This window comes from Pyxicephalus adspersus, chromosome 1 (assembly GCF_032062135.1).
Source record: "Pyxicephalus adspersus chromosome 1, UCB_Pads_2.0, whole genome shotgun sequence".
In the NCBI taxonomy this organism is placed as follows: domain Eukaryota; kingdom Metazoa; phylum Chordata; class Amphibia; order Anura; family Pyxicephalidae; genus Pyxicephalus; species Pyxicephalus adspersus.
In genome coordinates, this window is record NC_092858.1 from 3,713,059 (window position 1) to 3,731,927 (window position 18,869).

The 18,869-nt window shown below is 39.8% G+C and overlaps 2 protein-coding genes and 1 pseudogene across 2 annotated transcripts; 1 reads left to right on the plus strand and 2 right to left on the minus strand.

Annotated features, from left to right (window-relative positions):
* Nucleotides 1-2,672: 2,672 nt before the first annotated feature.
* On the minus strand, nt 2,673-3,647 carry LOC140321810 (olfactory receptor 6Y1-like). Its single transcript, XM_072398593.1, has one exon. It carries the CDS (start codon nt 3,645-3,647, stop codon nt 2,673-2,675), a length of 975 nt encoding a protein of 324 aa, XP_072254694.1.
* Nucleotides 3,648-10,689: 7,042 nt separating this feature from the next.
* On the minus strand, nt 10,690-11,631 carry LOC140321811 (olfactory receptor 52B6-like). Its single transcript, XM_072398594.1, has one exon. The coding sequence runs from the start codon at nt 11,629-11,631 to the stop codon at nt 10,690-10,692; it is 942 nt and encodes a 313-aa protein (XP_072254695.1).
* Nucleotides 11,632-17,521: 5,890 nt separating this feature from the next.
* Nucleotides 17,522-18,211, plus strand: LOC140321812 (olfactory receptor 12D1-like; annotated as a pseudogene).
* Nucleotides 18,212-18,869: the final 658 nt, after the last annotated feature.

The window sequence follows — 18,869 nt, forward strand, 5'->3', positions numbered from 1 at the left end:
TAAAAGGCAGCTGTTTTTTTTTCTGTAAATAAAAAATAAAGAATTTGAAACCATCAGGGGTAAATATTTAAATGTGGAAAATGTTTTACTTGGGTCATACATGATAATTTTGATAACAATGCTATTTTCAGGGCCTTGCAAAAATTTCACAAAGTCAATGAGCAGCTTTAAAACTTGTTTTTAACTCATTTTTTTTATTCTGCTTGGCACATATGCCCATTTGCTCCCCTGACATATGGGACCCCCTACCCTAGCAATTCTGGTGCAAATACAATGCTAAATGGGCTTTGAAATTAACTTTCAGGGTATATTCACAAAATGTTATGAAAATGCAACTTCTTGCTTTTTTCCCCCATGATAACAAGTTTAGTGAAATATTTTGTTCCCCAGGCCCTACATCATAAGGAACCGAGCCCCCCAAAGCTGGCCCTTCAAAAATTCTTTTTAAATGGGCTAAGACAGCTATCCCCTACTTGGGGACTCAGATCCCTGCTAATTTATCACAGATCATGACATGACATTTTCTCTCTTACAGCGCTAGAAACAACAGACATTCTCATGGTTTGGTAGGTGCAATGTTCTGAAGACGAACGTAATGCCACGCCTGCTGTACCTTGCTATGTATTATACAAATTTAGGCACAAGTTTCTCCACTTTGTCTGGGGTGGGGATAATCCTCGTATCAGCAAATAGATTATCAGGGGGCATAGCCTTCCCTGACCCGGTCCTATCAATAAGCCACGCACTTGGTGGTATTATTAGACATGGGAAGCAGAAAGCATGGATAGCGTTAGAAGACGCAGTATCTTGTGTTCCATTGGTGGGAGCGGTGTGGTCTCCTCCCAATATCCTCACAGCGGTAATTAAACACTCACTGATAAGACCTACCTTACACACTGTTACTAAATACTTTAAGGCATCAGGAATGCAGACATACCCATCACCTCTGTCTCCTTTTCTGGGCCACCCACAGTTTCAACCAAGCATTTACGACCCACTGTTTCGGGCCTGGAGAGAACAGGGAGTGTTCTGAACCAAACACTTTATTAGTACATCAGAATGGACGGTGACTGAAACCCTACAGTCAGAGCACTCACTTCCAGCACTGGGTACCTGGTGAAGCAAGGAATTGTTCCACTTCCTCTGCTCTATTCTTGCACCATTACAGTTTACCACCCACTGTCTAACCTATAGTCACTTTGACTAGGAGAGGGACAATTACGGGGTACGCTATCTTACACTCATGAACTACTGCTAGCAAGGTCAACCCCATCAAGTCTGAACAGCTGGAACAACTTTTGTACTTCGGCCATAAAGCCTTAATTAGTAACACATATCAAGATTGAAATGACAAAAAATTTACAAGGTGGTGTAGAGTTCCGGCTGTTCTTGCGAAAATGAATACTCAAAAGGTGGATGCTGCCTTCTGGCGGTGCAAGAGCAACCCCGGTAGCTTACTCTACCTATTTTGGCAGTGTCCAGTGTTAGCCGTCTTTTGGTCTCCTGTAGCAGACATCATAGATGACAACGGATGTATCTGTCCATAGGTCAAAGTTGGTGTTGCTTCACATCTCCACAACTCCTTACTCCTGCCTAATGCAGCAAAGGCATGTATTCCAGTAAGCTGAATAAATAACATTTTGTCTATGGAGGATATGATTACATCACGAGCTGGGAGAACAGATAAATTTAAAAAGACATGGTTTTACGGGATTCAGTATACTACTAACTCGCAATACTGATCCCTGATGCACATAAATACTGAAGTAGAATTGTAATTCCCTTAATACTCACCTTTATCTGCAAATACCGTGTTTCCCCGAAAGTAAGACCTACCCCGAAAATAAGACCTAGCACTTTTCCCCCAACCTGCCCTAATATAAGACCTACCCCGAAAATAAGACCTAGTAGAAAAATAAAAAAAAAATAAAAGCAAACATAAATTAAAACAGTACTCACCGAGCGGGAGACAGCGGGCGTACACACAGCGGGCTAACACCTCACCTGATACGCGATCCTGCGTGTGTCTCTGGCTGCAGCATGTCTCTCTTCTCTCCTCTGCCAGCATCGTGTCTTTTCCTGTTTGTAAAGCAGGAAAGAAACCGGCACAGCGCCACCTGCTGTTCCATGTCCTAACTGCCGAACAGTGGAAAAAAAGCACAGAGTGATCAGAAGGGGAATTTGTAAGGGGAATTTGGGAATATGGTAAGTGTTTTTTTTCATTAAAAAAAGTATATAAGACCTACCCTGAAAATAAGACCTAGTGTGTTTTTGGAAGCCCAAAAAAATATAAGACAGTGTCTTATTTTCGGGGAAACACGGTATATGGGAAAACCACCCTTGGAACCCTTTTTTGGTATATATAGTAATGCCTTTTTCTCCCCCGCCTAATCTTCTCTTTCCCCCGCTTCAACCTCCCCAACTCAAAACCCCATCCCTTGCTTACCCCTTCTTGGTTTCTACCCAACAGTTTTTAAATGGAAAATGTTTTTCAATGACCTGTTACTACAATGACTATTTTTCTTTATTTGGTTAAACTGCCATGTATGATGAGACTGCTGTTCTGTACAAGAATTACACCAGACTGTATATTGTTTATTGAGTATTTATTGTAATTTGTACTTATTCCTGAATAAAAAATAAAGTACAACAATTCTATGCCTTTCTCTTGCTTACGACTTTGTTGGAGGAATATGAATTTGTCTCCACTCTCCACTCAAATTAACTTTCCTCAAATATTTTCTGAGTCGTAATTTTAGGACATGGGTCCCCACTCCATAAATCAGAGGATTGAGGAGTGGTGGGACCACCAAAGGGGTGGCAGAGAGAAGCACATGGACAGTTAGTGGGAGGGTAACATTCCCCAGTCTGTATCTGAACACGACAAATAAAACTCCAATTAGGAACACTGAAAAGCTAAGCAGATGGGTCATAATGGTGTGGACGGCCTTTTGGCGTGACTCTCTGGACAATTTCACACAGACGAAGAATATTTTTGAATAGGAAATAACGGTCACTAAAATGGTGGTGAAAAGGCAGGTGAAAAATACAGCAACAGAGAGTAGGCTGCTGTTGGATGAATCTATGCAGGATAGCACGACAAGAGACATGTTCTCACAAAAAATATTGTTTATTTTATTCCCACATTGAGGAAGTGACGCTGTCAGAAGAAGGAGCAGGATTAGGATTACAAAGGTTATTCCCCAACACCCATAGGTTATCTTCATGATCTTCTCATTTGTTATTATCATGGCGTACTGCAGAGGCTGACATACCGCCAGGTAACGGTCATAGGCCATGATGGTAAAAGTGTTCATTTCCAAAAATGCAAAGGTAGAAATGCAGAGAATCTGAATAAGACATTCGGTACGGGAGATCTCCTTTGAGGAGGTGATCAAGTCAATTATAAACTTTGGAAAGAATGAGGAGCTGCCGAAGATCTCATTGAAGAGCAAACTGGCTATTAGAATGTACATGGGTTCATGGAGGCTTCTATCCTTCAACACGGCAAATATGATTACACCGTTTAATGCCAAAATAAACATGTAGACAATTGTACAAAGACTGAAGTAGAGGTATTTCTGCTTTTCCAGCTCCACCAACCCCAGGAGCACAAACCTGGTGCTGATGTTGAATGCACTGACCATCTTTCTGTATTCAGTTCATGCTGGTGGAGGTCAGCTGCATTATCCTGAATAAGTAAAATAAAGTTTGGAACAATGTTTATCTACCTTTTTACAAAGGGAACCCCTTGAATGTTCAGGGACCCTCTGCTATAAATACTATATCTACAACTCACAGTATATTAGTGTGGTGGTCAGTGTGAAGAATGCCTCTTACATTGCTGGCCATTGGGAAGAATGTCACCCTTACAGATCATTGGGGTCACTTAAAATATTATATTATTAGGGTGACCCAGCATATCCTTTTGGATGTATTGATTAATGTATTGGTGTGACTCAACAACCTATGGTTGTATTTACCATTCATTGTATTCATATTTTGTGTGTTATACATTTTTCTAATAAAGCATTGTTCCATATGCTAATGTTCATGTTTGTTTCAATTTAGTTGTACAGGTATTGAACATTTGTTATTGTTCCCCTGAAGAAGCTGGTATCACCTGTTAAACGTGTTGGGTGTTTTGATGAAAACAAGCTTTCTTACGAATGCTTACTCTGTTTCCCCCAAAAAAAAGCCCTAGCAGGATTTTTCTGTATTTTTGAGGATGCTCGAAATATAAGTCCTACCCCCAAAATAGGCCTTATGCCGAAAATAGGCCCTACCTTGAAAATAACTTACAATATATATAAATACATGGACAGAAGGTGCTTATTTAAGGAAACGGCTAATGCTAGACGTATGAAATTGGGGTCATTGGTTCTAAAGGACATTGAGTCACTAGAAACTGAAGAAGGAATTCAGGGTTTGGAGAGTTATGATGACGTTCCAGAAGATGATGACAGGACAGTATTTGAATACATTTTCAATAAATGTCGATTGTTGTTCAGGAAAGAAAAAAGACATCCCCTGAAAATAAGCCCTAGTGCAATTTTTGGTGCAAAAATTAATATAAGACACTGTCTGAGGAAACAGGGTATTTATTGTTACAACTTACATGGAATATGGCTGTATTATTTTTGCATTGTATTTGAAGAACAAAATATTCATGATTTTAAGCTTGGCTAAAATGAATATAAGATTTTAACTGGAATTACTAGCCAACAAACTTTCTTCTGTTTGAACTTCCTCTGCAGCTTGGCAGTTGAAGTAATAAGAGGTCCCATTAAATTTTTTTCATCTTCTAAATCCCAGATTGGGCAACTATGCTGCTGCTTAGGTTTATTGATAAAGTTATGTTAAAATGTTATAAATGGTCCACTGTTTACTACATTGGTGATGGTGAGGGGCCGCATAGATATTGGAGGCCACGTTTTTTTGCTTAATGTTGAAGGTGGCATTTACTAATAATCATCATTTAAGGGGCACTAATTACTGACCACTAATGTGTAAATAGGTACCTACCTCCAATATTCAAGAGGAGAACCCACCCGAGGGGAATTCTGTAACTCAAAAACCTTGTTTCTGTCAATCAGAGCTGAAAGAACTGCTTACAACTTCTACTAGAGATCTTCTACTTCTTTCATTGCCGAGCTCTGACAGATGCCATTATCTAATGCAGAGCCTGGCAGACGTAGAAGATCTCTTCTTCTTGGTCCGCGTATCACTGGGGTCATGAAGATGGTCCCTACAGGCCTTTTGGAGTAAAGGGCTTAGTCTGGGTCAAGATCTGCAACAGCTGTCCCTACTCCACTCATTGCAAATAACAGCTTTATGTAGATATGAATGGGCTAATAAGATACCTGTATAGAACATTGCTAAAACTAAAAATAATATTGTGGTAACACAACTTTACAACATTTGTGCAACTTTTTATGGCTTTCACCATAGCAAGTATTTGTACACAATATCATATGCTGCTGCTACAAACGGGTTGTATTTTATACAATTTTTTACATTCTATGGGGTTTTTGCATCTTCTGTAGAATGTTACCAGGTGTGTTACTTAGTGCCCCTTTATAAAAGCCTCATTATGTGAAAGTTTTATATTTATCTGTAAGAATGGAGGAATGCATGGAAAATGAGCGTGATCACCAGGTGTGTGCCGGTTTGTACAAAGATGAATTGTGTGCTAATTATCTCAGTGATGATTTGTCTAAGGTTTTGTGCATTTCCTTTTTGTAAAGCAATCCTGTCTTTCGATTTCCAGTAATTGGAAGCTATAGGAAGTGTCTGTATTGTGTTCTGTACCTGCAATCCAGATGTCTGCAACAGAATCTGAAGATTTCAGTGTTATCCCAATATATAATATTTCAATGAAGCATTGCAGCTGATGGTCCTTTGTCATAATTAATCCCCAGGGCTGGGAAATCCCATAAGCAGGCAGAAGGAATGGCAGTACATTCTCTATGATGAAACTCCACTGAGAAATCTTTGTAGACAGGTGCATCTATGTGAAACTATATTAAACTTACAAAAATCAGAAGGACATTGTGATAATGAGATCATTGCTGCTGGCCTAACTTGTCACCAATATCTATGATAATTGGACCCATTAGTAATTTAACAATTCTAACACTTCACAATATTCAGCTACAGTATCATTTCTTCTTTTTTTCAGAAAATTGTTATTGTGCTCCAGTCCAATGACTTTTCCTAAGCTTAAATGATGTCATCAGTCTGCTGCACACAGGTGAAAGTATTTTCTCTGTCTCCTTTTTCTTGGGATCCAAATAATAAAATATCTATCAACACTTCAGCAGATGTTTATCTATAATTCTATCTTGTAAGAGGCTCTCTCAAAGTCTTTGCATCGCCTTTTATTTTTCAGGGTTGGCCACAACATGGAAGGTTTGAATCCCATGTCAGTTACCTGTTGAGATGATTTCCCCCTAATTCAACCTGAATTCCCCTCTTAGAACGGTTGTCCCCATTGGAAGATTTCCCCTAACCTGTAAAATATCCTATGACTGGATGACAATGGTCACCAGGACATATAAAGAGTGTGGTATATATATATGTACATGCTCAATAAAAAGTCTGTATGCATGGTAAAGGTTGTCTAGTCATCCACAGGTGACATTCAATGTCCTAATCACCTGCTAATATCGTAAAGCCTTGATGGACAGAAGAGAAACTCTTTTTCACCTGTATGTTCTTCCCGGCATCCTAGGACTTATTTGCTCCCTACTGCCGCCATCTTGCTCAGGACTTTACCAGCACATTTTGATGGGTCATGTCAATCTTCTGGTCAAACGATACCGGATTGACCAGAAGATGAGTTCTGGAGGAACACCAACATGGAAGACGTCCTGCAAATAGACCAAATGTCTGTTAAGGATGATGGCTATGTGGGATGCAAATGTCCCTACAAACGTCTGGTAGATGAAAACAGGCTGATGGATCTGCTTTGTTCATCCTGGAGTTCTGATGCTCCTTGATTGTATGCTTTCTTTCATGTTAGAGCGCAAAGATCAGGCACCTTGTTTCAAAATATTCCAATGAATTGAGGCTTAATATATATATCTTAACCTCTTAGACTTGGCCAAATGTTTTCATCCAGCCTTTAGTCCGATGGCATGTTCACAGCAGGACAGTAAAGTGGTCGATGCGGCACAAGAACTATCCTTAGTCCCTTCTGGAATAAGGTGCCTGGTTGCCTCCATCACTATGTCCATGCTTAAATTGTATCCCCACCAGGGCCACTATCTGCATGCTGATTTTTTGGGTTTGCGTCAGGTGGCCAATTATTCATCTACGCACACATTCTCTGGTCATGTGCTGTGCTACATGCCTTTTGGGGAAAGGTTAGGGAAATTGTACAAAAATTCTCAGACCACACTGTTCCCGAAGATCCACCTTTCTCCCTTGTTCATCACAATGATAGATCTGTAAAGGGGTACTGTCGGTCAGTCATGTGACATCAGGTAAATTCAGCCTGTTTATGTGTACCTCTGCTGTGGCATTGTCTGGATCTCCGTGGTTTCGGCAAATTAATTAGATAGGGCTTATAGAGGACCTCACATCTAGTATTCAGGGTACTGAAGAGAGGTTCCATGCTGTATGGCATTATTGGGTATAGTTTCATGACTCTAAGGAATACGTAAGCCAAGAAAGTGCAGCAGTGAATTGATGTAATCTGCAACCAGCTACCTCTATTCTGTATGGTACTTGCAAGTGGAATCAGTTTGTGTAATATAACTTTCCCTGAATGCACCTTCCCCTTCAATCCCCATTGCTCCTTATACCTACGCCACTATTCCCCACTATCCCTGTTATCAATCTGTTTTGTCTGTTCATTGTGTGGACTTTCCTTTTTAGAGTTAGAACAAAGGGATTATTAAAGCTCAGATTCTCCAATAAAGTTCAAAATAAATATCAGATGCCAGACACAAAATAACTTTACAACATGGAGAGGACAGAGGCAAAAGAAGGGGCTTTTTAGCAAATAAGATAGATTTTTACTTCTGAGAGTTACCAAATACATACAGATAGTAACATTTGTAATATTGCTAGACATCATACAGCTCCAATAAATTGTGTCTTTTACCCGACGCATTTCACCCTGTGGCTTAAAGCCTTTTATTAACTGGCATAAATGGGCGGGTGCAGCTTGGTGCCCCTGAAAGGGTAAATGCTTATTGTTTCCAGTGAAGATAAGGTTTTTTTTTTTTTTTTTTGAACCAATGGAGTTTGCTAGATAAGACAGGTATTAAGGCTCCGAGTAGTTTATGGAGGAGAACTTGGCAGCAGCCAGCCAAGAGTTATGTTCATGGTAATGGTATAATAAAAAATATTTATCTACAAAAAAACCAGATTGGCTCAACTTTGTATCTATATGATGGTGTGGGTTCGATGAGAGTATTCGATATTTCATGGCTGGGACTGGTAGTATCTGCTGATACCGAGATTCCTTGATGGACAGAATCGAGGCTCTTTTTCTATTGAAAATGTGCTCCAAAATCCATGCCGGAAAACTGAAGGATCTGTATTATTATTAATAATAATAATAATAATAAAAAAATTAATAATTTGGGTTCCACTACTGGCCCCAGACGTTACCTACATGATTTAATAATACTGAACCTACACAGAGACTTCTTGCAAAAATATTGCTATCAATCCACCAATCCTCCATTCTTGCTTCCACCTATATCTCAAAGGCTGTGATTTGCCACTCTAGAATACCCCATATTTCAGAGGGTACAACTGCTAATAGGGAAACAAAAATGTTCATCATCGCCACCGGTATTATTGCACTCCATATTGCAATTGTTGTACAATATAGAAATGTTCTTGTTACTGAGGATTATTCAATATGGAGAATTTAAGCTTTATGTGGTGTCACCATCTATAGACACCACTAATCACTTCTGCCATATTGATCTTCAGGACAAAAGAAGACTGGGCAGGGCTGGAAAGCTTCTTAAAATGCTACACATAAAATGCTAACTATCTGGTGCCAGGGCCATTGGTTCCCATTCTTCCCCATCTGCACTCCAATCACATAAATATTTAGGTTCTTGCAACCCATATGTACTTCTCTTCACAATGGGCCATTAGGAAAAGTTGCTAGTGTTCATATTGGGACTGGAGAAGATAGACTATCATAGGAGATACCTGAGTGAACCAGCAAACCTAAAGCTGATTTCCTAAAAATTCTGTGCTATTAGTTGGCAAATATTCTCAATCCTGGAACTAGATTCATTCCGGGTTTGCTAGATCCCCAAGGTTACCCAATGAAAGTCTATCTTCTCCATGTCCTGGTAAACTTTAATAAATCAGGCCCATTGTGTCTGCAAAAGCTTTACAGTCCATACAGAGCCTCTGAAAATCAGAAGTAAAAGCAATTTAGTCCTTGCAGCATTGTCTTGGATTCTTTTTTTCACAAGAAAAAAGTATCTGCATGGAGTTTGTATAGAATCCTAGTTTTTTCAAAAGGTCTGTCCTCCTCCCAAATACTTGACCAGTCTCCTACATACAGCCCGATTCATTAAACATCTTCAAGGCTGGAGAAGATACACTTTTATCAGTGAAGCTGGGTGATCCAAAAAATCTGTAATGGATCTGGTCCAGGATTGAAAACATTTTCTAACAATTACAAAATGACTTAAGAAATCCATTCCAGGTTTGCTGGATCACTCAGGTTCACTGATGAAAGTGTATCCTCTGCAGCCTTGGAGAGCTTTAATGAAGCAGGCCCATAGAGTCTAGTATTGGTTTGTAGGTCCTGTTGGGGTTAGGGATTGATATGAATAATCTATCTTCTCTGTGAAGCATCTCAGAATCTTTTAACATAAGAAAATCTTTTATTGTGTATTGCAATGTTTTCCTAGAAGTTAAGTCAGTTAACTCTGAAATTGATTACTTGAAGAAAATTGTGTCTCTGTAGCAGAAGATAGAGCGGCCATTTTTTTACGGGCTGGGATGTAACTTACATATGAAATGAACACTTTCTTATATTTTTCATTTAAATCAAATAATAATATTACAATATACAAAATACTATGCATACCTACATTAATGCCCTTTGGAAATATTACAGGCATCAGTCATAGGTTTCTAAATTTAAACTTTATTTCCAAACTTGGAAGACATTTTCAGATATTACTATCTTCACATTCATGCAATTAACCATATAGACAATGTTGTGTTACAAAAATAAATATTCACAATGTTATCAATCAAAGTTATCTTTAAATTAATTCTCCCCACCTACCTGAATGGAGCCCATCTGGTAATATACTTATTATCTCCTCATTGAAGTAAAGGCTGTACAGTGCTGGGCAGGTGCACTTAGCAAACATGTTACTGGGTGGGGAGGGGTAATTCAGGGCAAATAAAATATGCAGTACATTTATGTGATACATTTCTGTATGTTTTATTACTATAAAGACTTTCAAAATACAGAAAAATATGTGTTGATCTGCTAGAATTGTGCTCAGCTACTACTAGTATTGCTGATCAGATTTGGGACGGTTGTGCAACATCTGATTATTCGGTTCAGTTGTTTTATATTTGAATTTCACTATTCTTCAAGCTCATCAGCTCAAAACTAATACCCAGCGGACAGCCATTGCCAGGATGCCAAGTTCTCTTCAGGTTTTTCTAACTAAGATCAAGTTGTCGTCATTCCACCCACTTGTTCATTTTTTGAAACTTGTGAATGACTTTGCTATATAAGGCTTTTGTCCTGAAGCCAAATACCAGAGGGTTGAGGATAGGGGGAAAGACTAAGCATGGAACAGAAAGAAGGATATGGGCAGATAAAGGGAGGCTGGCACCACCCAACCTGTACCGAACAAAAAGAAAAAAGACTCCCAACAAAAACACAGAAAAGCTGAATAAATGAGTCACCAGGGTATGGAGGGTCCTCTGACGAGCCTCCTTGGATACTTTGAAGCAGATGATAAATATCCTCAGGTAGGAGTAAAGTGTCATTGATATGGTCACCGTCAAGAAGACCGTAGTCACCACAGCTCCATAGAGATTGTTCACAGAAGAGTCCACACATGACAATATAAAAAATGACATATTATCACAGAAGATATTCTTGATGTAGGTCCCACAGACAGGAAGGCGAGCAGACAACAGCACGGCGATAAGGACAACCGTGAAGACGAACACAAAAAACCCAACGATGATCTGCAGGACCTTCTCGTTGGTCATGAGTGTGACGTATTGCAGAGGGTAACATACCGCCACATATCGATCCAAAGCCATGATGGAGAAAGTGGAGATTTCAAAATAGGCAAAAGTTAAGATGCAGAAGGCCTGGGTGAGGCACCCATCACGGGAGATAGTCTTAGATGAACTGAAAAGGTCAACAATTAACTTTGGAAAGAACGAGGAGCTTCCAAATATGCCATTGAGGACCAAATTACAGATGAGGATGTACATTGGCTCATGGAGTGTTGGTTCACTGAGTACCGTATAGATTATGGTGACACTCAGAAGCATAATAAAGACATAAGCTGTAAGGAATACAGCACAGTATAGATATTTATATTCCTCCATGTCTATAAGGCCAAGAAGGACAAAGCTCATGCTGACATTGGATGCATTTGCCATGCTGATGAAACGTTTTAAAACACAATGCAAGGCGTCTAGATAACACCAAAAGAACTTTCAAATCTTTGACCTGAAAAAGGAATCCAAAAATACATAAATGATCCAAATATAAAAAAAAACCGGAGGGCGTTCATATTCAATCAAATTAAAAAATATCATTAGAAAACCTTTTACATTTCTAAATTGGTTTAATATGGATCATCCAGTTTTCACAAACAGCACCCCAGAACCTGACTGCTCTTTTCTCAAGCAATACAGTCTGGCCAATGACCTGTCCTAACCTGACAATGAGTAATAAAAAGGTAATAATGCAATAATGGGGTCAGCTTGTCCCATCAGCCAATGATGAATATTGCAGTAAGGCATCGTTTCCCAAACATGGTTCCTCCAGAGGTTGCTGGGGGTTTATTACCAATGAGGAGTTTGTGCCTTTCGGGTCAGACTAAGTGACACCAATAATCTTTTTGGCTGTCTGTAAGGGTGACATTTTTCCCAATCTCCAGTAACGTAAGAGACATTCTTCCCACTGAGCACCACATATATACACATAATATACTATGAGCTTTGGATATAATTATTATAGAAGGGGGTCCCTGAAGACCTCTCTTGTAAAAAGGGTCAAGAAAGGCATCAGAGGGTCTCCTAGGGACCACCGGTGGCATCACTTATAAAAGATTGAGAAACATTGCCGTAAGATATATCTTGATCAGCTTACAGTGCTTTACCTTTCTCAGTCCGAATCACAATGTGCAGAAAACTACAAAAAGATATTAAAAATACGGTTTGTGCCAATATTAAAAAAAATGTGAACACTTAAAAAGTAAAAAAAACTAGGTTGGAGCATTTTTATAGCATATTTTCATATGCAAATTCACCCTTTTTACCTTGACATAAGTGCAAGTGAACCAATTTATTTATGGTATACGTTATCTAATTGATTTAAGTATAAAAATTGTGTAAATGATTGGTAAAATTTGGGTGCATCTTCAGTAATAACATTTTTAAGCAAACACCTAGGACATATTTTTACATCAGCAGGCTTGGGAAACATATCCTATTGATCCTTCTATGAAGGTCAAGGTTAGTTTTAGACAAATATAAAGTTGGGGTATAAATTCACAGAAAACCTACTCTCTGCACCACATGCTCAGGCTGTTCTGTCCTAAAAGCCCAGGTGTAGGCAGTTCATGTTAAATGGGGACAACACCCTGTTGAAAAAGGGAACCAGAAGCACTGAGATGGAACAAAAGAGGAGAAAGGATGATTTTTGAATACATTGTTTATAATACACAGAGCAAACTTTAAGTTTTAGATATTCTATCTATTTATCACATGGACTTTTGATTCTTTTTATGTCACAGTGAAAACCTGGAAGTGGTTGCAATTCTCCCTCTCTAAAGAAGAAAAAGGTTTAAAAACATCTAAAATATCCACCAGAACGGGCTATTGATAAGTTACATAAACGCCCCCTGGAAGATTTCTACTTTTTAATTGGATAATAAACCTAATAAAAACCTTTTTCCAATATTCTTCAATTATATCAATTCAGCTTTCTCTTCTTTCTCCAGGCATGGCCTGGGGTGAGGGAATTCTTCTTCCTGGACTCAGGACCACCAATTAGCCCTGGAAATGGAAAGCCCAACCTTTATACCTCCAGGGGCAGGTGAACAACAGGCTGGACAGAAAATGAGCTGAACATAAAGACGACCTCTGGAGAAGGAGGAGAATGCTGGAGCTCTACCCTGAAATATAACACCCCTATACCCTTTTCCTGCACCGGTAGAACTGATGAAGCAGATTGATGAGCTGAATGTAACAAGTAACTACTTGATAAATGACAATAAACGGATGAATAGGAACCTTCACAGACACTTCAAAAACTGTAAATAACTTTTGCTGACCTTCAGTGCTTTTAGATAGCAGAATCTTTGGTTGGCTTGCTGAGTGTGTGAGATCAATAGAAATGAATCAAATCATCAAATCAGTGGAGATGTCAGCAGTATAATATCATCCCGTCTGCAGCTTCCGTCATGCATTATAGATGGAATATTTATAGTGGTTTGGTTCAGGTTTATCACCCTGGAGCTTTGCACAACACAAAACCTCCAAGGACCCCGGATCCCTGCACAGCTGTGTGTGTGAAACTTTGAGAGATGAGGTCTGAAGCAGGTGTTTGCGTAAGGTGCATCTTTTTTTAGGATTTCTTACAGCCCAACTGAAAGTTCAATTACCTAAATATTCCGAGTTCATCAAGACAGAAGATGTGCAATGACTGATTTTCAAATAAAGCAACATCAGCAAAGTAGCAAAGTCTGCCCACTGGCAGCATGCTGCAGAGAAGGATTAAAACTTGTTTAACATGTTAAGGGTAGCAAACCTATACCAAATAAGCAGGCCAAAGTGGACTTTTTTTTTGTTTTTTTTTTGAGGGGGGAGTTGTAGGCTGCATGTGTTAGTCCACAATTATGTTTTATTTATGTAAACAGACCAAAGTCTAAAATTAGCAATTTTTGTCTAGGGAAGGTTTAAAAGGGCAAAGGTTGACTGGAGGAAAGATTTAAAGGAGGTGATAGATGGATGCTAGCAGCAGGTTGCTGGGCTGCACATTGTAAGATGAAGATGACCTGCAACAGCTGCATCTTCAGATCTCAATAGAGTAGACCTTACTCATCTCCAAAACAAGTGATTGGGCAAACAGGCCTAGGTTATCCTGCACCGCTTTTTACTCCCACAGCTCCCTGTAGGGTTTGTCTGCCATCACTATTAGGTCTTGTTTTGTTATTTTTGGACGCCTGCATCCGAATACTCTGATCTGTCAGACCGTCACAGTGGAATTAAGGGTAAATGATTGAAGCAGGGGTATTCTTGGGGTTGGCGCCTCTATCCAAGATGCCTCTCATTGTCAAACACTAAGGAGTTCTGTGTCATTAAAGCCGCTGGCCCTTCCTCCTCTGCAGCCTTCTTTTGCTGTGACCTCCACACTCCTGCTTGTGCTGTTGATATCAAAATTCATTACTTGTATAATCCCAAAATGTATACTCTATAGTCACCCCATAGTGTGTTTTTAAAAATCAGCCTCTGTGGAGCGAGTTTAGAAACTGTATGGGGTTGCAACAGTCTTCTGTTTAACAGACCATTTAAGTACATTTACTATAGTAAAAGTTATTAGAGATTATAACCATAGATATCAGTGTATATTAACTGAAGTCCTATAAGCGAATACCATAAGCTCTACCTACTTGATAAATCAATGGAACCCATAGCAGGGCCGCCATTATTTTTCAGCCCCCTGCAAGTTCAAGAATTGCAAAACTCATGCTGGGAGTCTGGAATAATCAGCGAGGGAGCTAGGGGCAAGTAGAGGTTTTGGGACAGCCAGTGATGGAGTAAAGGGCAGGTAGAGGGTTTGGGATAACCAGTGTGGGAGATAAGGGCAAAAAAAGGGTTTTAAATAGCCAATAATGAAAAGTAGAGGGTTTGGGATCATGAGTGAGGGAGCTAGGGGCCAGTGGAGAGTTTGGGATAGCCAGTGATGGTGTGAGAGGCAAGTACAGGTAGTTCCCGGGTTACATACGAGATAGGGACTGTGGGTTTGTTCTTAAGTTGAATTTGTATGTAAGTCAGAACAGGTACATTATTTTAACAAATGCAATTAGGACAGATGTTTGTCTCAATATATTATTAGGCACCGTGGTGTCAGTTACTGTTTAAAATCTGCACTGTGAGTAAATCACAAACAAAGCAAAAAGTTAAAAAAAACTTTATGGAGCCTAGACATTCATAACTTCTGGAGCAATCTGTGCTTTGATATGCAAAAAGAAACAGCTGCAATTTGTCTTGGTTATTCAAGAGTTACAAGAGGTTGCAGAAAGAGCTCAACCCCCTAAGATCACCCACAACCTCAGCTGTGTTTAGCACAAGATTTCTTCTGCAAGTCATGCCAACAGCCCCCTCCCCCTACAAGCCTCCGTCATGCACAGGAGTGAGCAGGGAGACCCGTTCGTATCTAGGAGTCATCTGTATGTCGGATGTCCTTAACCCGGGGACTACCTGTAGAGGGTTTGGGATAATCAGTTAGTGATCTAGGTTCAAGTAGAGGATTTGGGATAACCAGTTAGGGATCCAAATGCAGGCAGTGGGTTTGGAATAACCCGTGAGGGAGCTAGGGGCAAATAAAGGTTTTGGGATAACCAGCTTAGGGCAAGTGGAGGATCAGGCTCCCTTGCTGGCTGAGTGCTGGGCCTGGGCTAACCAATACCTGGTAAAAAGTCGTACATTTCAAGTCTATGGAAGCATTTAGGGGTGGCAGGTGGCCCTTGGATGCTCCATGAAGTTTCTTAAAAACAAATTGGAAACACTATCGCAATATCAGCTGTAATGACAAGGGAAAAATATGTTTTAATGATACGATTTTAAATGTGGTTACATGCAGTGCAGCCATATGGCACCGCTTGAACAGAATAGTCAACGCTTCAGTCTTGTTAGCACAGCTGTCCAAGGAGGTTCCAGGGGCCAAATATAGTAAACTCATGTAATGTATACTCAAGGGCCGATACTCTAATTTTCTGTTACAAAGAAAGCCATATGTGGTTTGCAATGCCATGTCAATTGGAGGCCATAGGGTACAGGAGAGGATCTATTGGAGGATTAGCAATGTGGCGTCTGAGAAGAGCTGAGGTTGGTACTTTGGAAGTAGACTGGTACAACGTTAGGTATAGCAGTGTGTGAAGATACGGGACTCAGCTTGTTGTGTTATGAGGTGCAATGTACAGAAGCTTCATAAATATCAGTGAAGAACACCAATAAACCCACCACTGGACCACTGGACTAGGGTTATGGATGATATGAACCCAGGTCAGACCGATCTGTCCAGGTGTTTATCATTCCAAATATGTCAATAAACTCCCTCTGACTCCTCCTGGGCGCTTCAGTCCCCTGAGCTATCCCTTGGACTCTTCCCCTGTTCCCTCCCTGTGGTCTCTCCATTGCTATGGCAGTGAGGAGAAGACTGCAGTGGCTCATGGGAGACTGACATCACCAGTCATGGAGCAAAAAAGCACTTCACCTACTGACAAATCAGGGCAATAGGAGTGGTTTAGAACCATTTGCTGACCAATCAAGGCACCAAAGCACTCCCACTGCCCTGATTGGTCACAATTTTTTTACTGGCGGCTCAGCTTTATAGATAATATATTGAGGCAGAGATGTCATTTGGCGGTTCTGCTCTAAAGAACTCGCAATGGGAGGTATTTATCAATTACAAATAAGTGTTGTTAGCACAATCTAGGCAGGGAAAACTTCAAACAAAACTTTGTGCAAATAAGAGGCCCAAAATGCAAAGCAAATACCAAATGTATGGATAAGGACATTATATTCCTTTTTAATGGCTTCCCTTAGATCAGTGTTTCTGTTCCTCCAGAGGTTGCTAGGGGGTTCCTTGAGCAATTTAAGCCTTCTAGGTCAGTTTAGGTGACATCAATGATCCTTTTGTGGATGGAGTTTGATAGGCGGCATTCTCATTTCGACTGGGCCCCCACAGTCCCCTTAGGACGTCACTGCTGTAGACTTCATCTTTTGGATCTTGAAAGGACCCATCACCAGGAAGTGTCCATTTCCGGTCTAACAAAAGCATCACCACAACTTTAGGTGAGAAAAAAATTACTATATTCATTTTATTCCATTCCAATTTGTTGGAATATTAGGAATCATTTAGAGGGATGGTGCGTCTGCGTTGATTCAGGGGGGGTACTCTACCAAAAGTCATATTTTACTTAGTTCTGCTGTACAAAAAACACCCCAAACCACCATATTGTGGCCTTCCCTATTCATTTAAATGACTTTTCACATATATGTTTTTTATCAACAGAATGATTAGGAAAAGATTGGTGTCATGGCGAACACAACCAACATTGATAACCTTGTTCTTCTGGGACTTTTAGAGCTGGAAGCATTACGTTACTTCTTTTGTGTCTTTTCAATGGTTATATAACTGTGAATAATTCTTCTCAGTAGCATCATTGCCTGTGTTGTACTGACAGAAGTAAGCCTCCGTGAACCTTATGTACAGTATATTCTCATATGTAATCTGGTCGTCAATGAAGTTTTCGGGAGCTCCATAATTCTCCCAAAGCTTATTAATGACCTGATAACTTAATTTAAAACCATCAGCCGCATCTCCTGCCTTTTACAAATTCAATGTGTGACTATCGTCACCTTTTTTGAGATCTCAACATTTGCACTCATGGCTTATGACCGATATATTGCTGTCTGCCTTCCATTAAGATAAGTCATCTTGATGTCCCTTGAGATGGTCATGAAGCTGAGCGTTGGGTCTTTCGACTTTTACTTCTTTGCAGTTTTAGTGGCAGTTTTCCTCCCAGCCAGGCTAACCCTTTGTGGAAACCTCATCAAGAGTATTTTCTGTGACAATGTGTCATATTTTGTGAACAATCTTTACGGCACAACTGTAACCTTGATCTATTTATGTGTTTTCGTATCCATATATTTGTGGTGTGTTGGACCGTTTCGAAAGAGATCCAGTGCCTCCAATCAGCTGTCACTGCGGGCAAACTCCAGATGAACCCTCTATTGAGAGATCACCTGAGTTCGACGAGAACACGACATCGGGGTGAATCACAAGGTGAATCGTGGTGAATTACATGTTCTGTAAGCGAGAAAGGCCTGATTCGCCGCTAGATCAAAATTTAAAATTTCGCTTGCTCATCCCTAGTAGGCAGGTCATTGGTGAAGCAGGGCAGTATAAGGTGTAAAAATCACCAGGGAAGTGTTCATACCTATGAAGCTATTGGATTAAACAGTTCAGTGCAAGAGGTGAATTGCTTCGTATTTTAATATTAGAAAATAAGTGTGTAATAATAATATTATTAGGCATTGGGAAAATTCAAACACATAAGCTAGAACAATTCAAAGATAGCAGATTTCTTATTGAAACTGGATGGAATAAAGGAAGGTACATCTTCATCTTTTGTATATTATGTTTAGCAGTTTATTTAGTTTTATTCAAGGACCATGTGTTCTTAGTTCACAAATTGGATCAAAGTGTCTTATTGCGTACAGACATTCAAGCTGCTTAACCACCTGAGCGTTACACTGAGGTCTAGATTTCTGTTCCAAAAGCGTTACACTGTTTTTCATGAATTTTTTTTTTAAATTGTAGACCTGTAACTTACAGAAATATGTCCGAACAGGGTTCTAGTAGATATTATGAATTTAAAAAA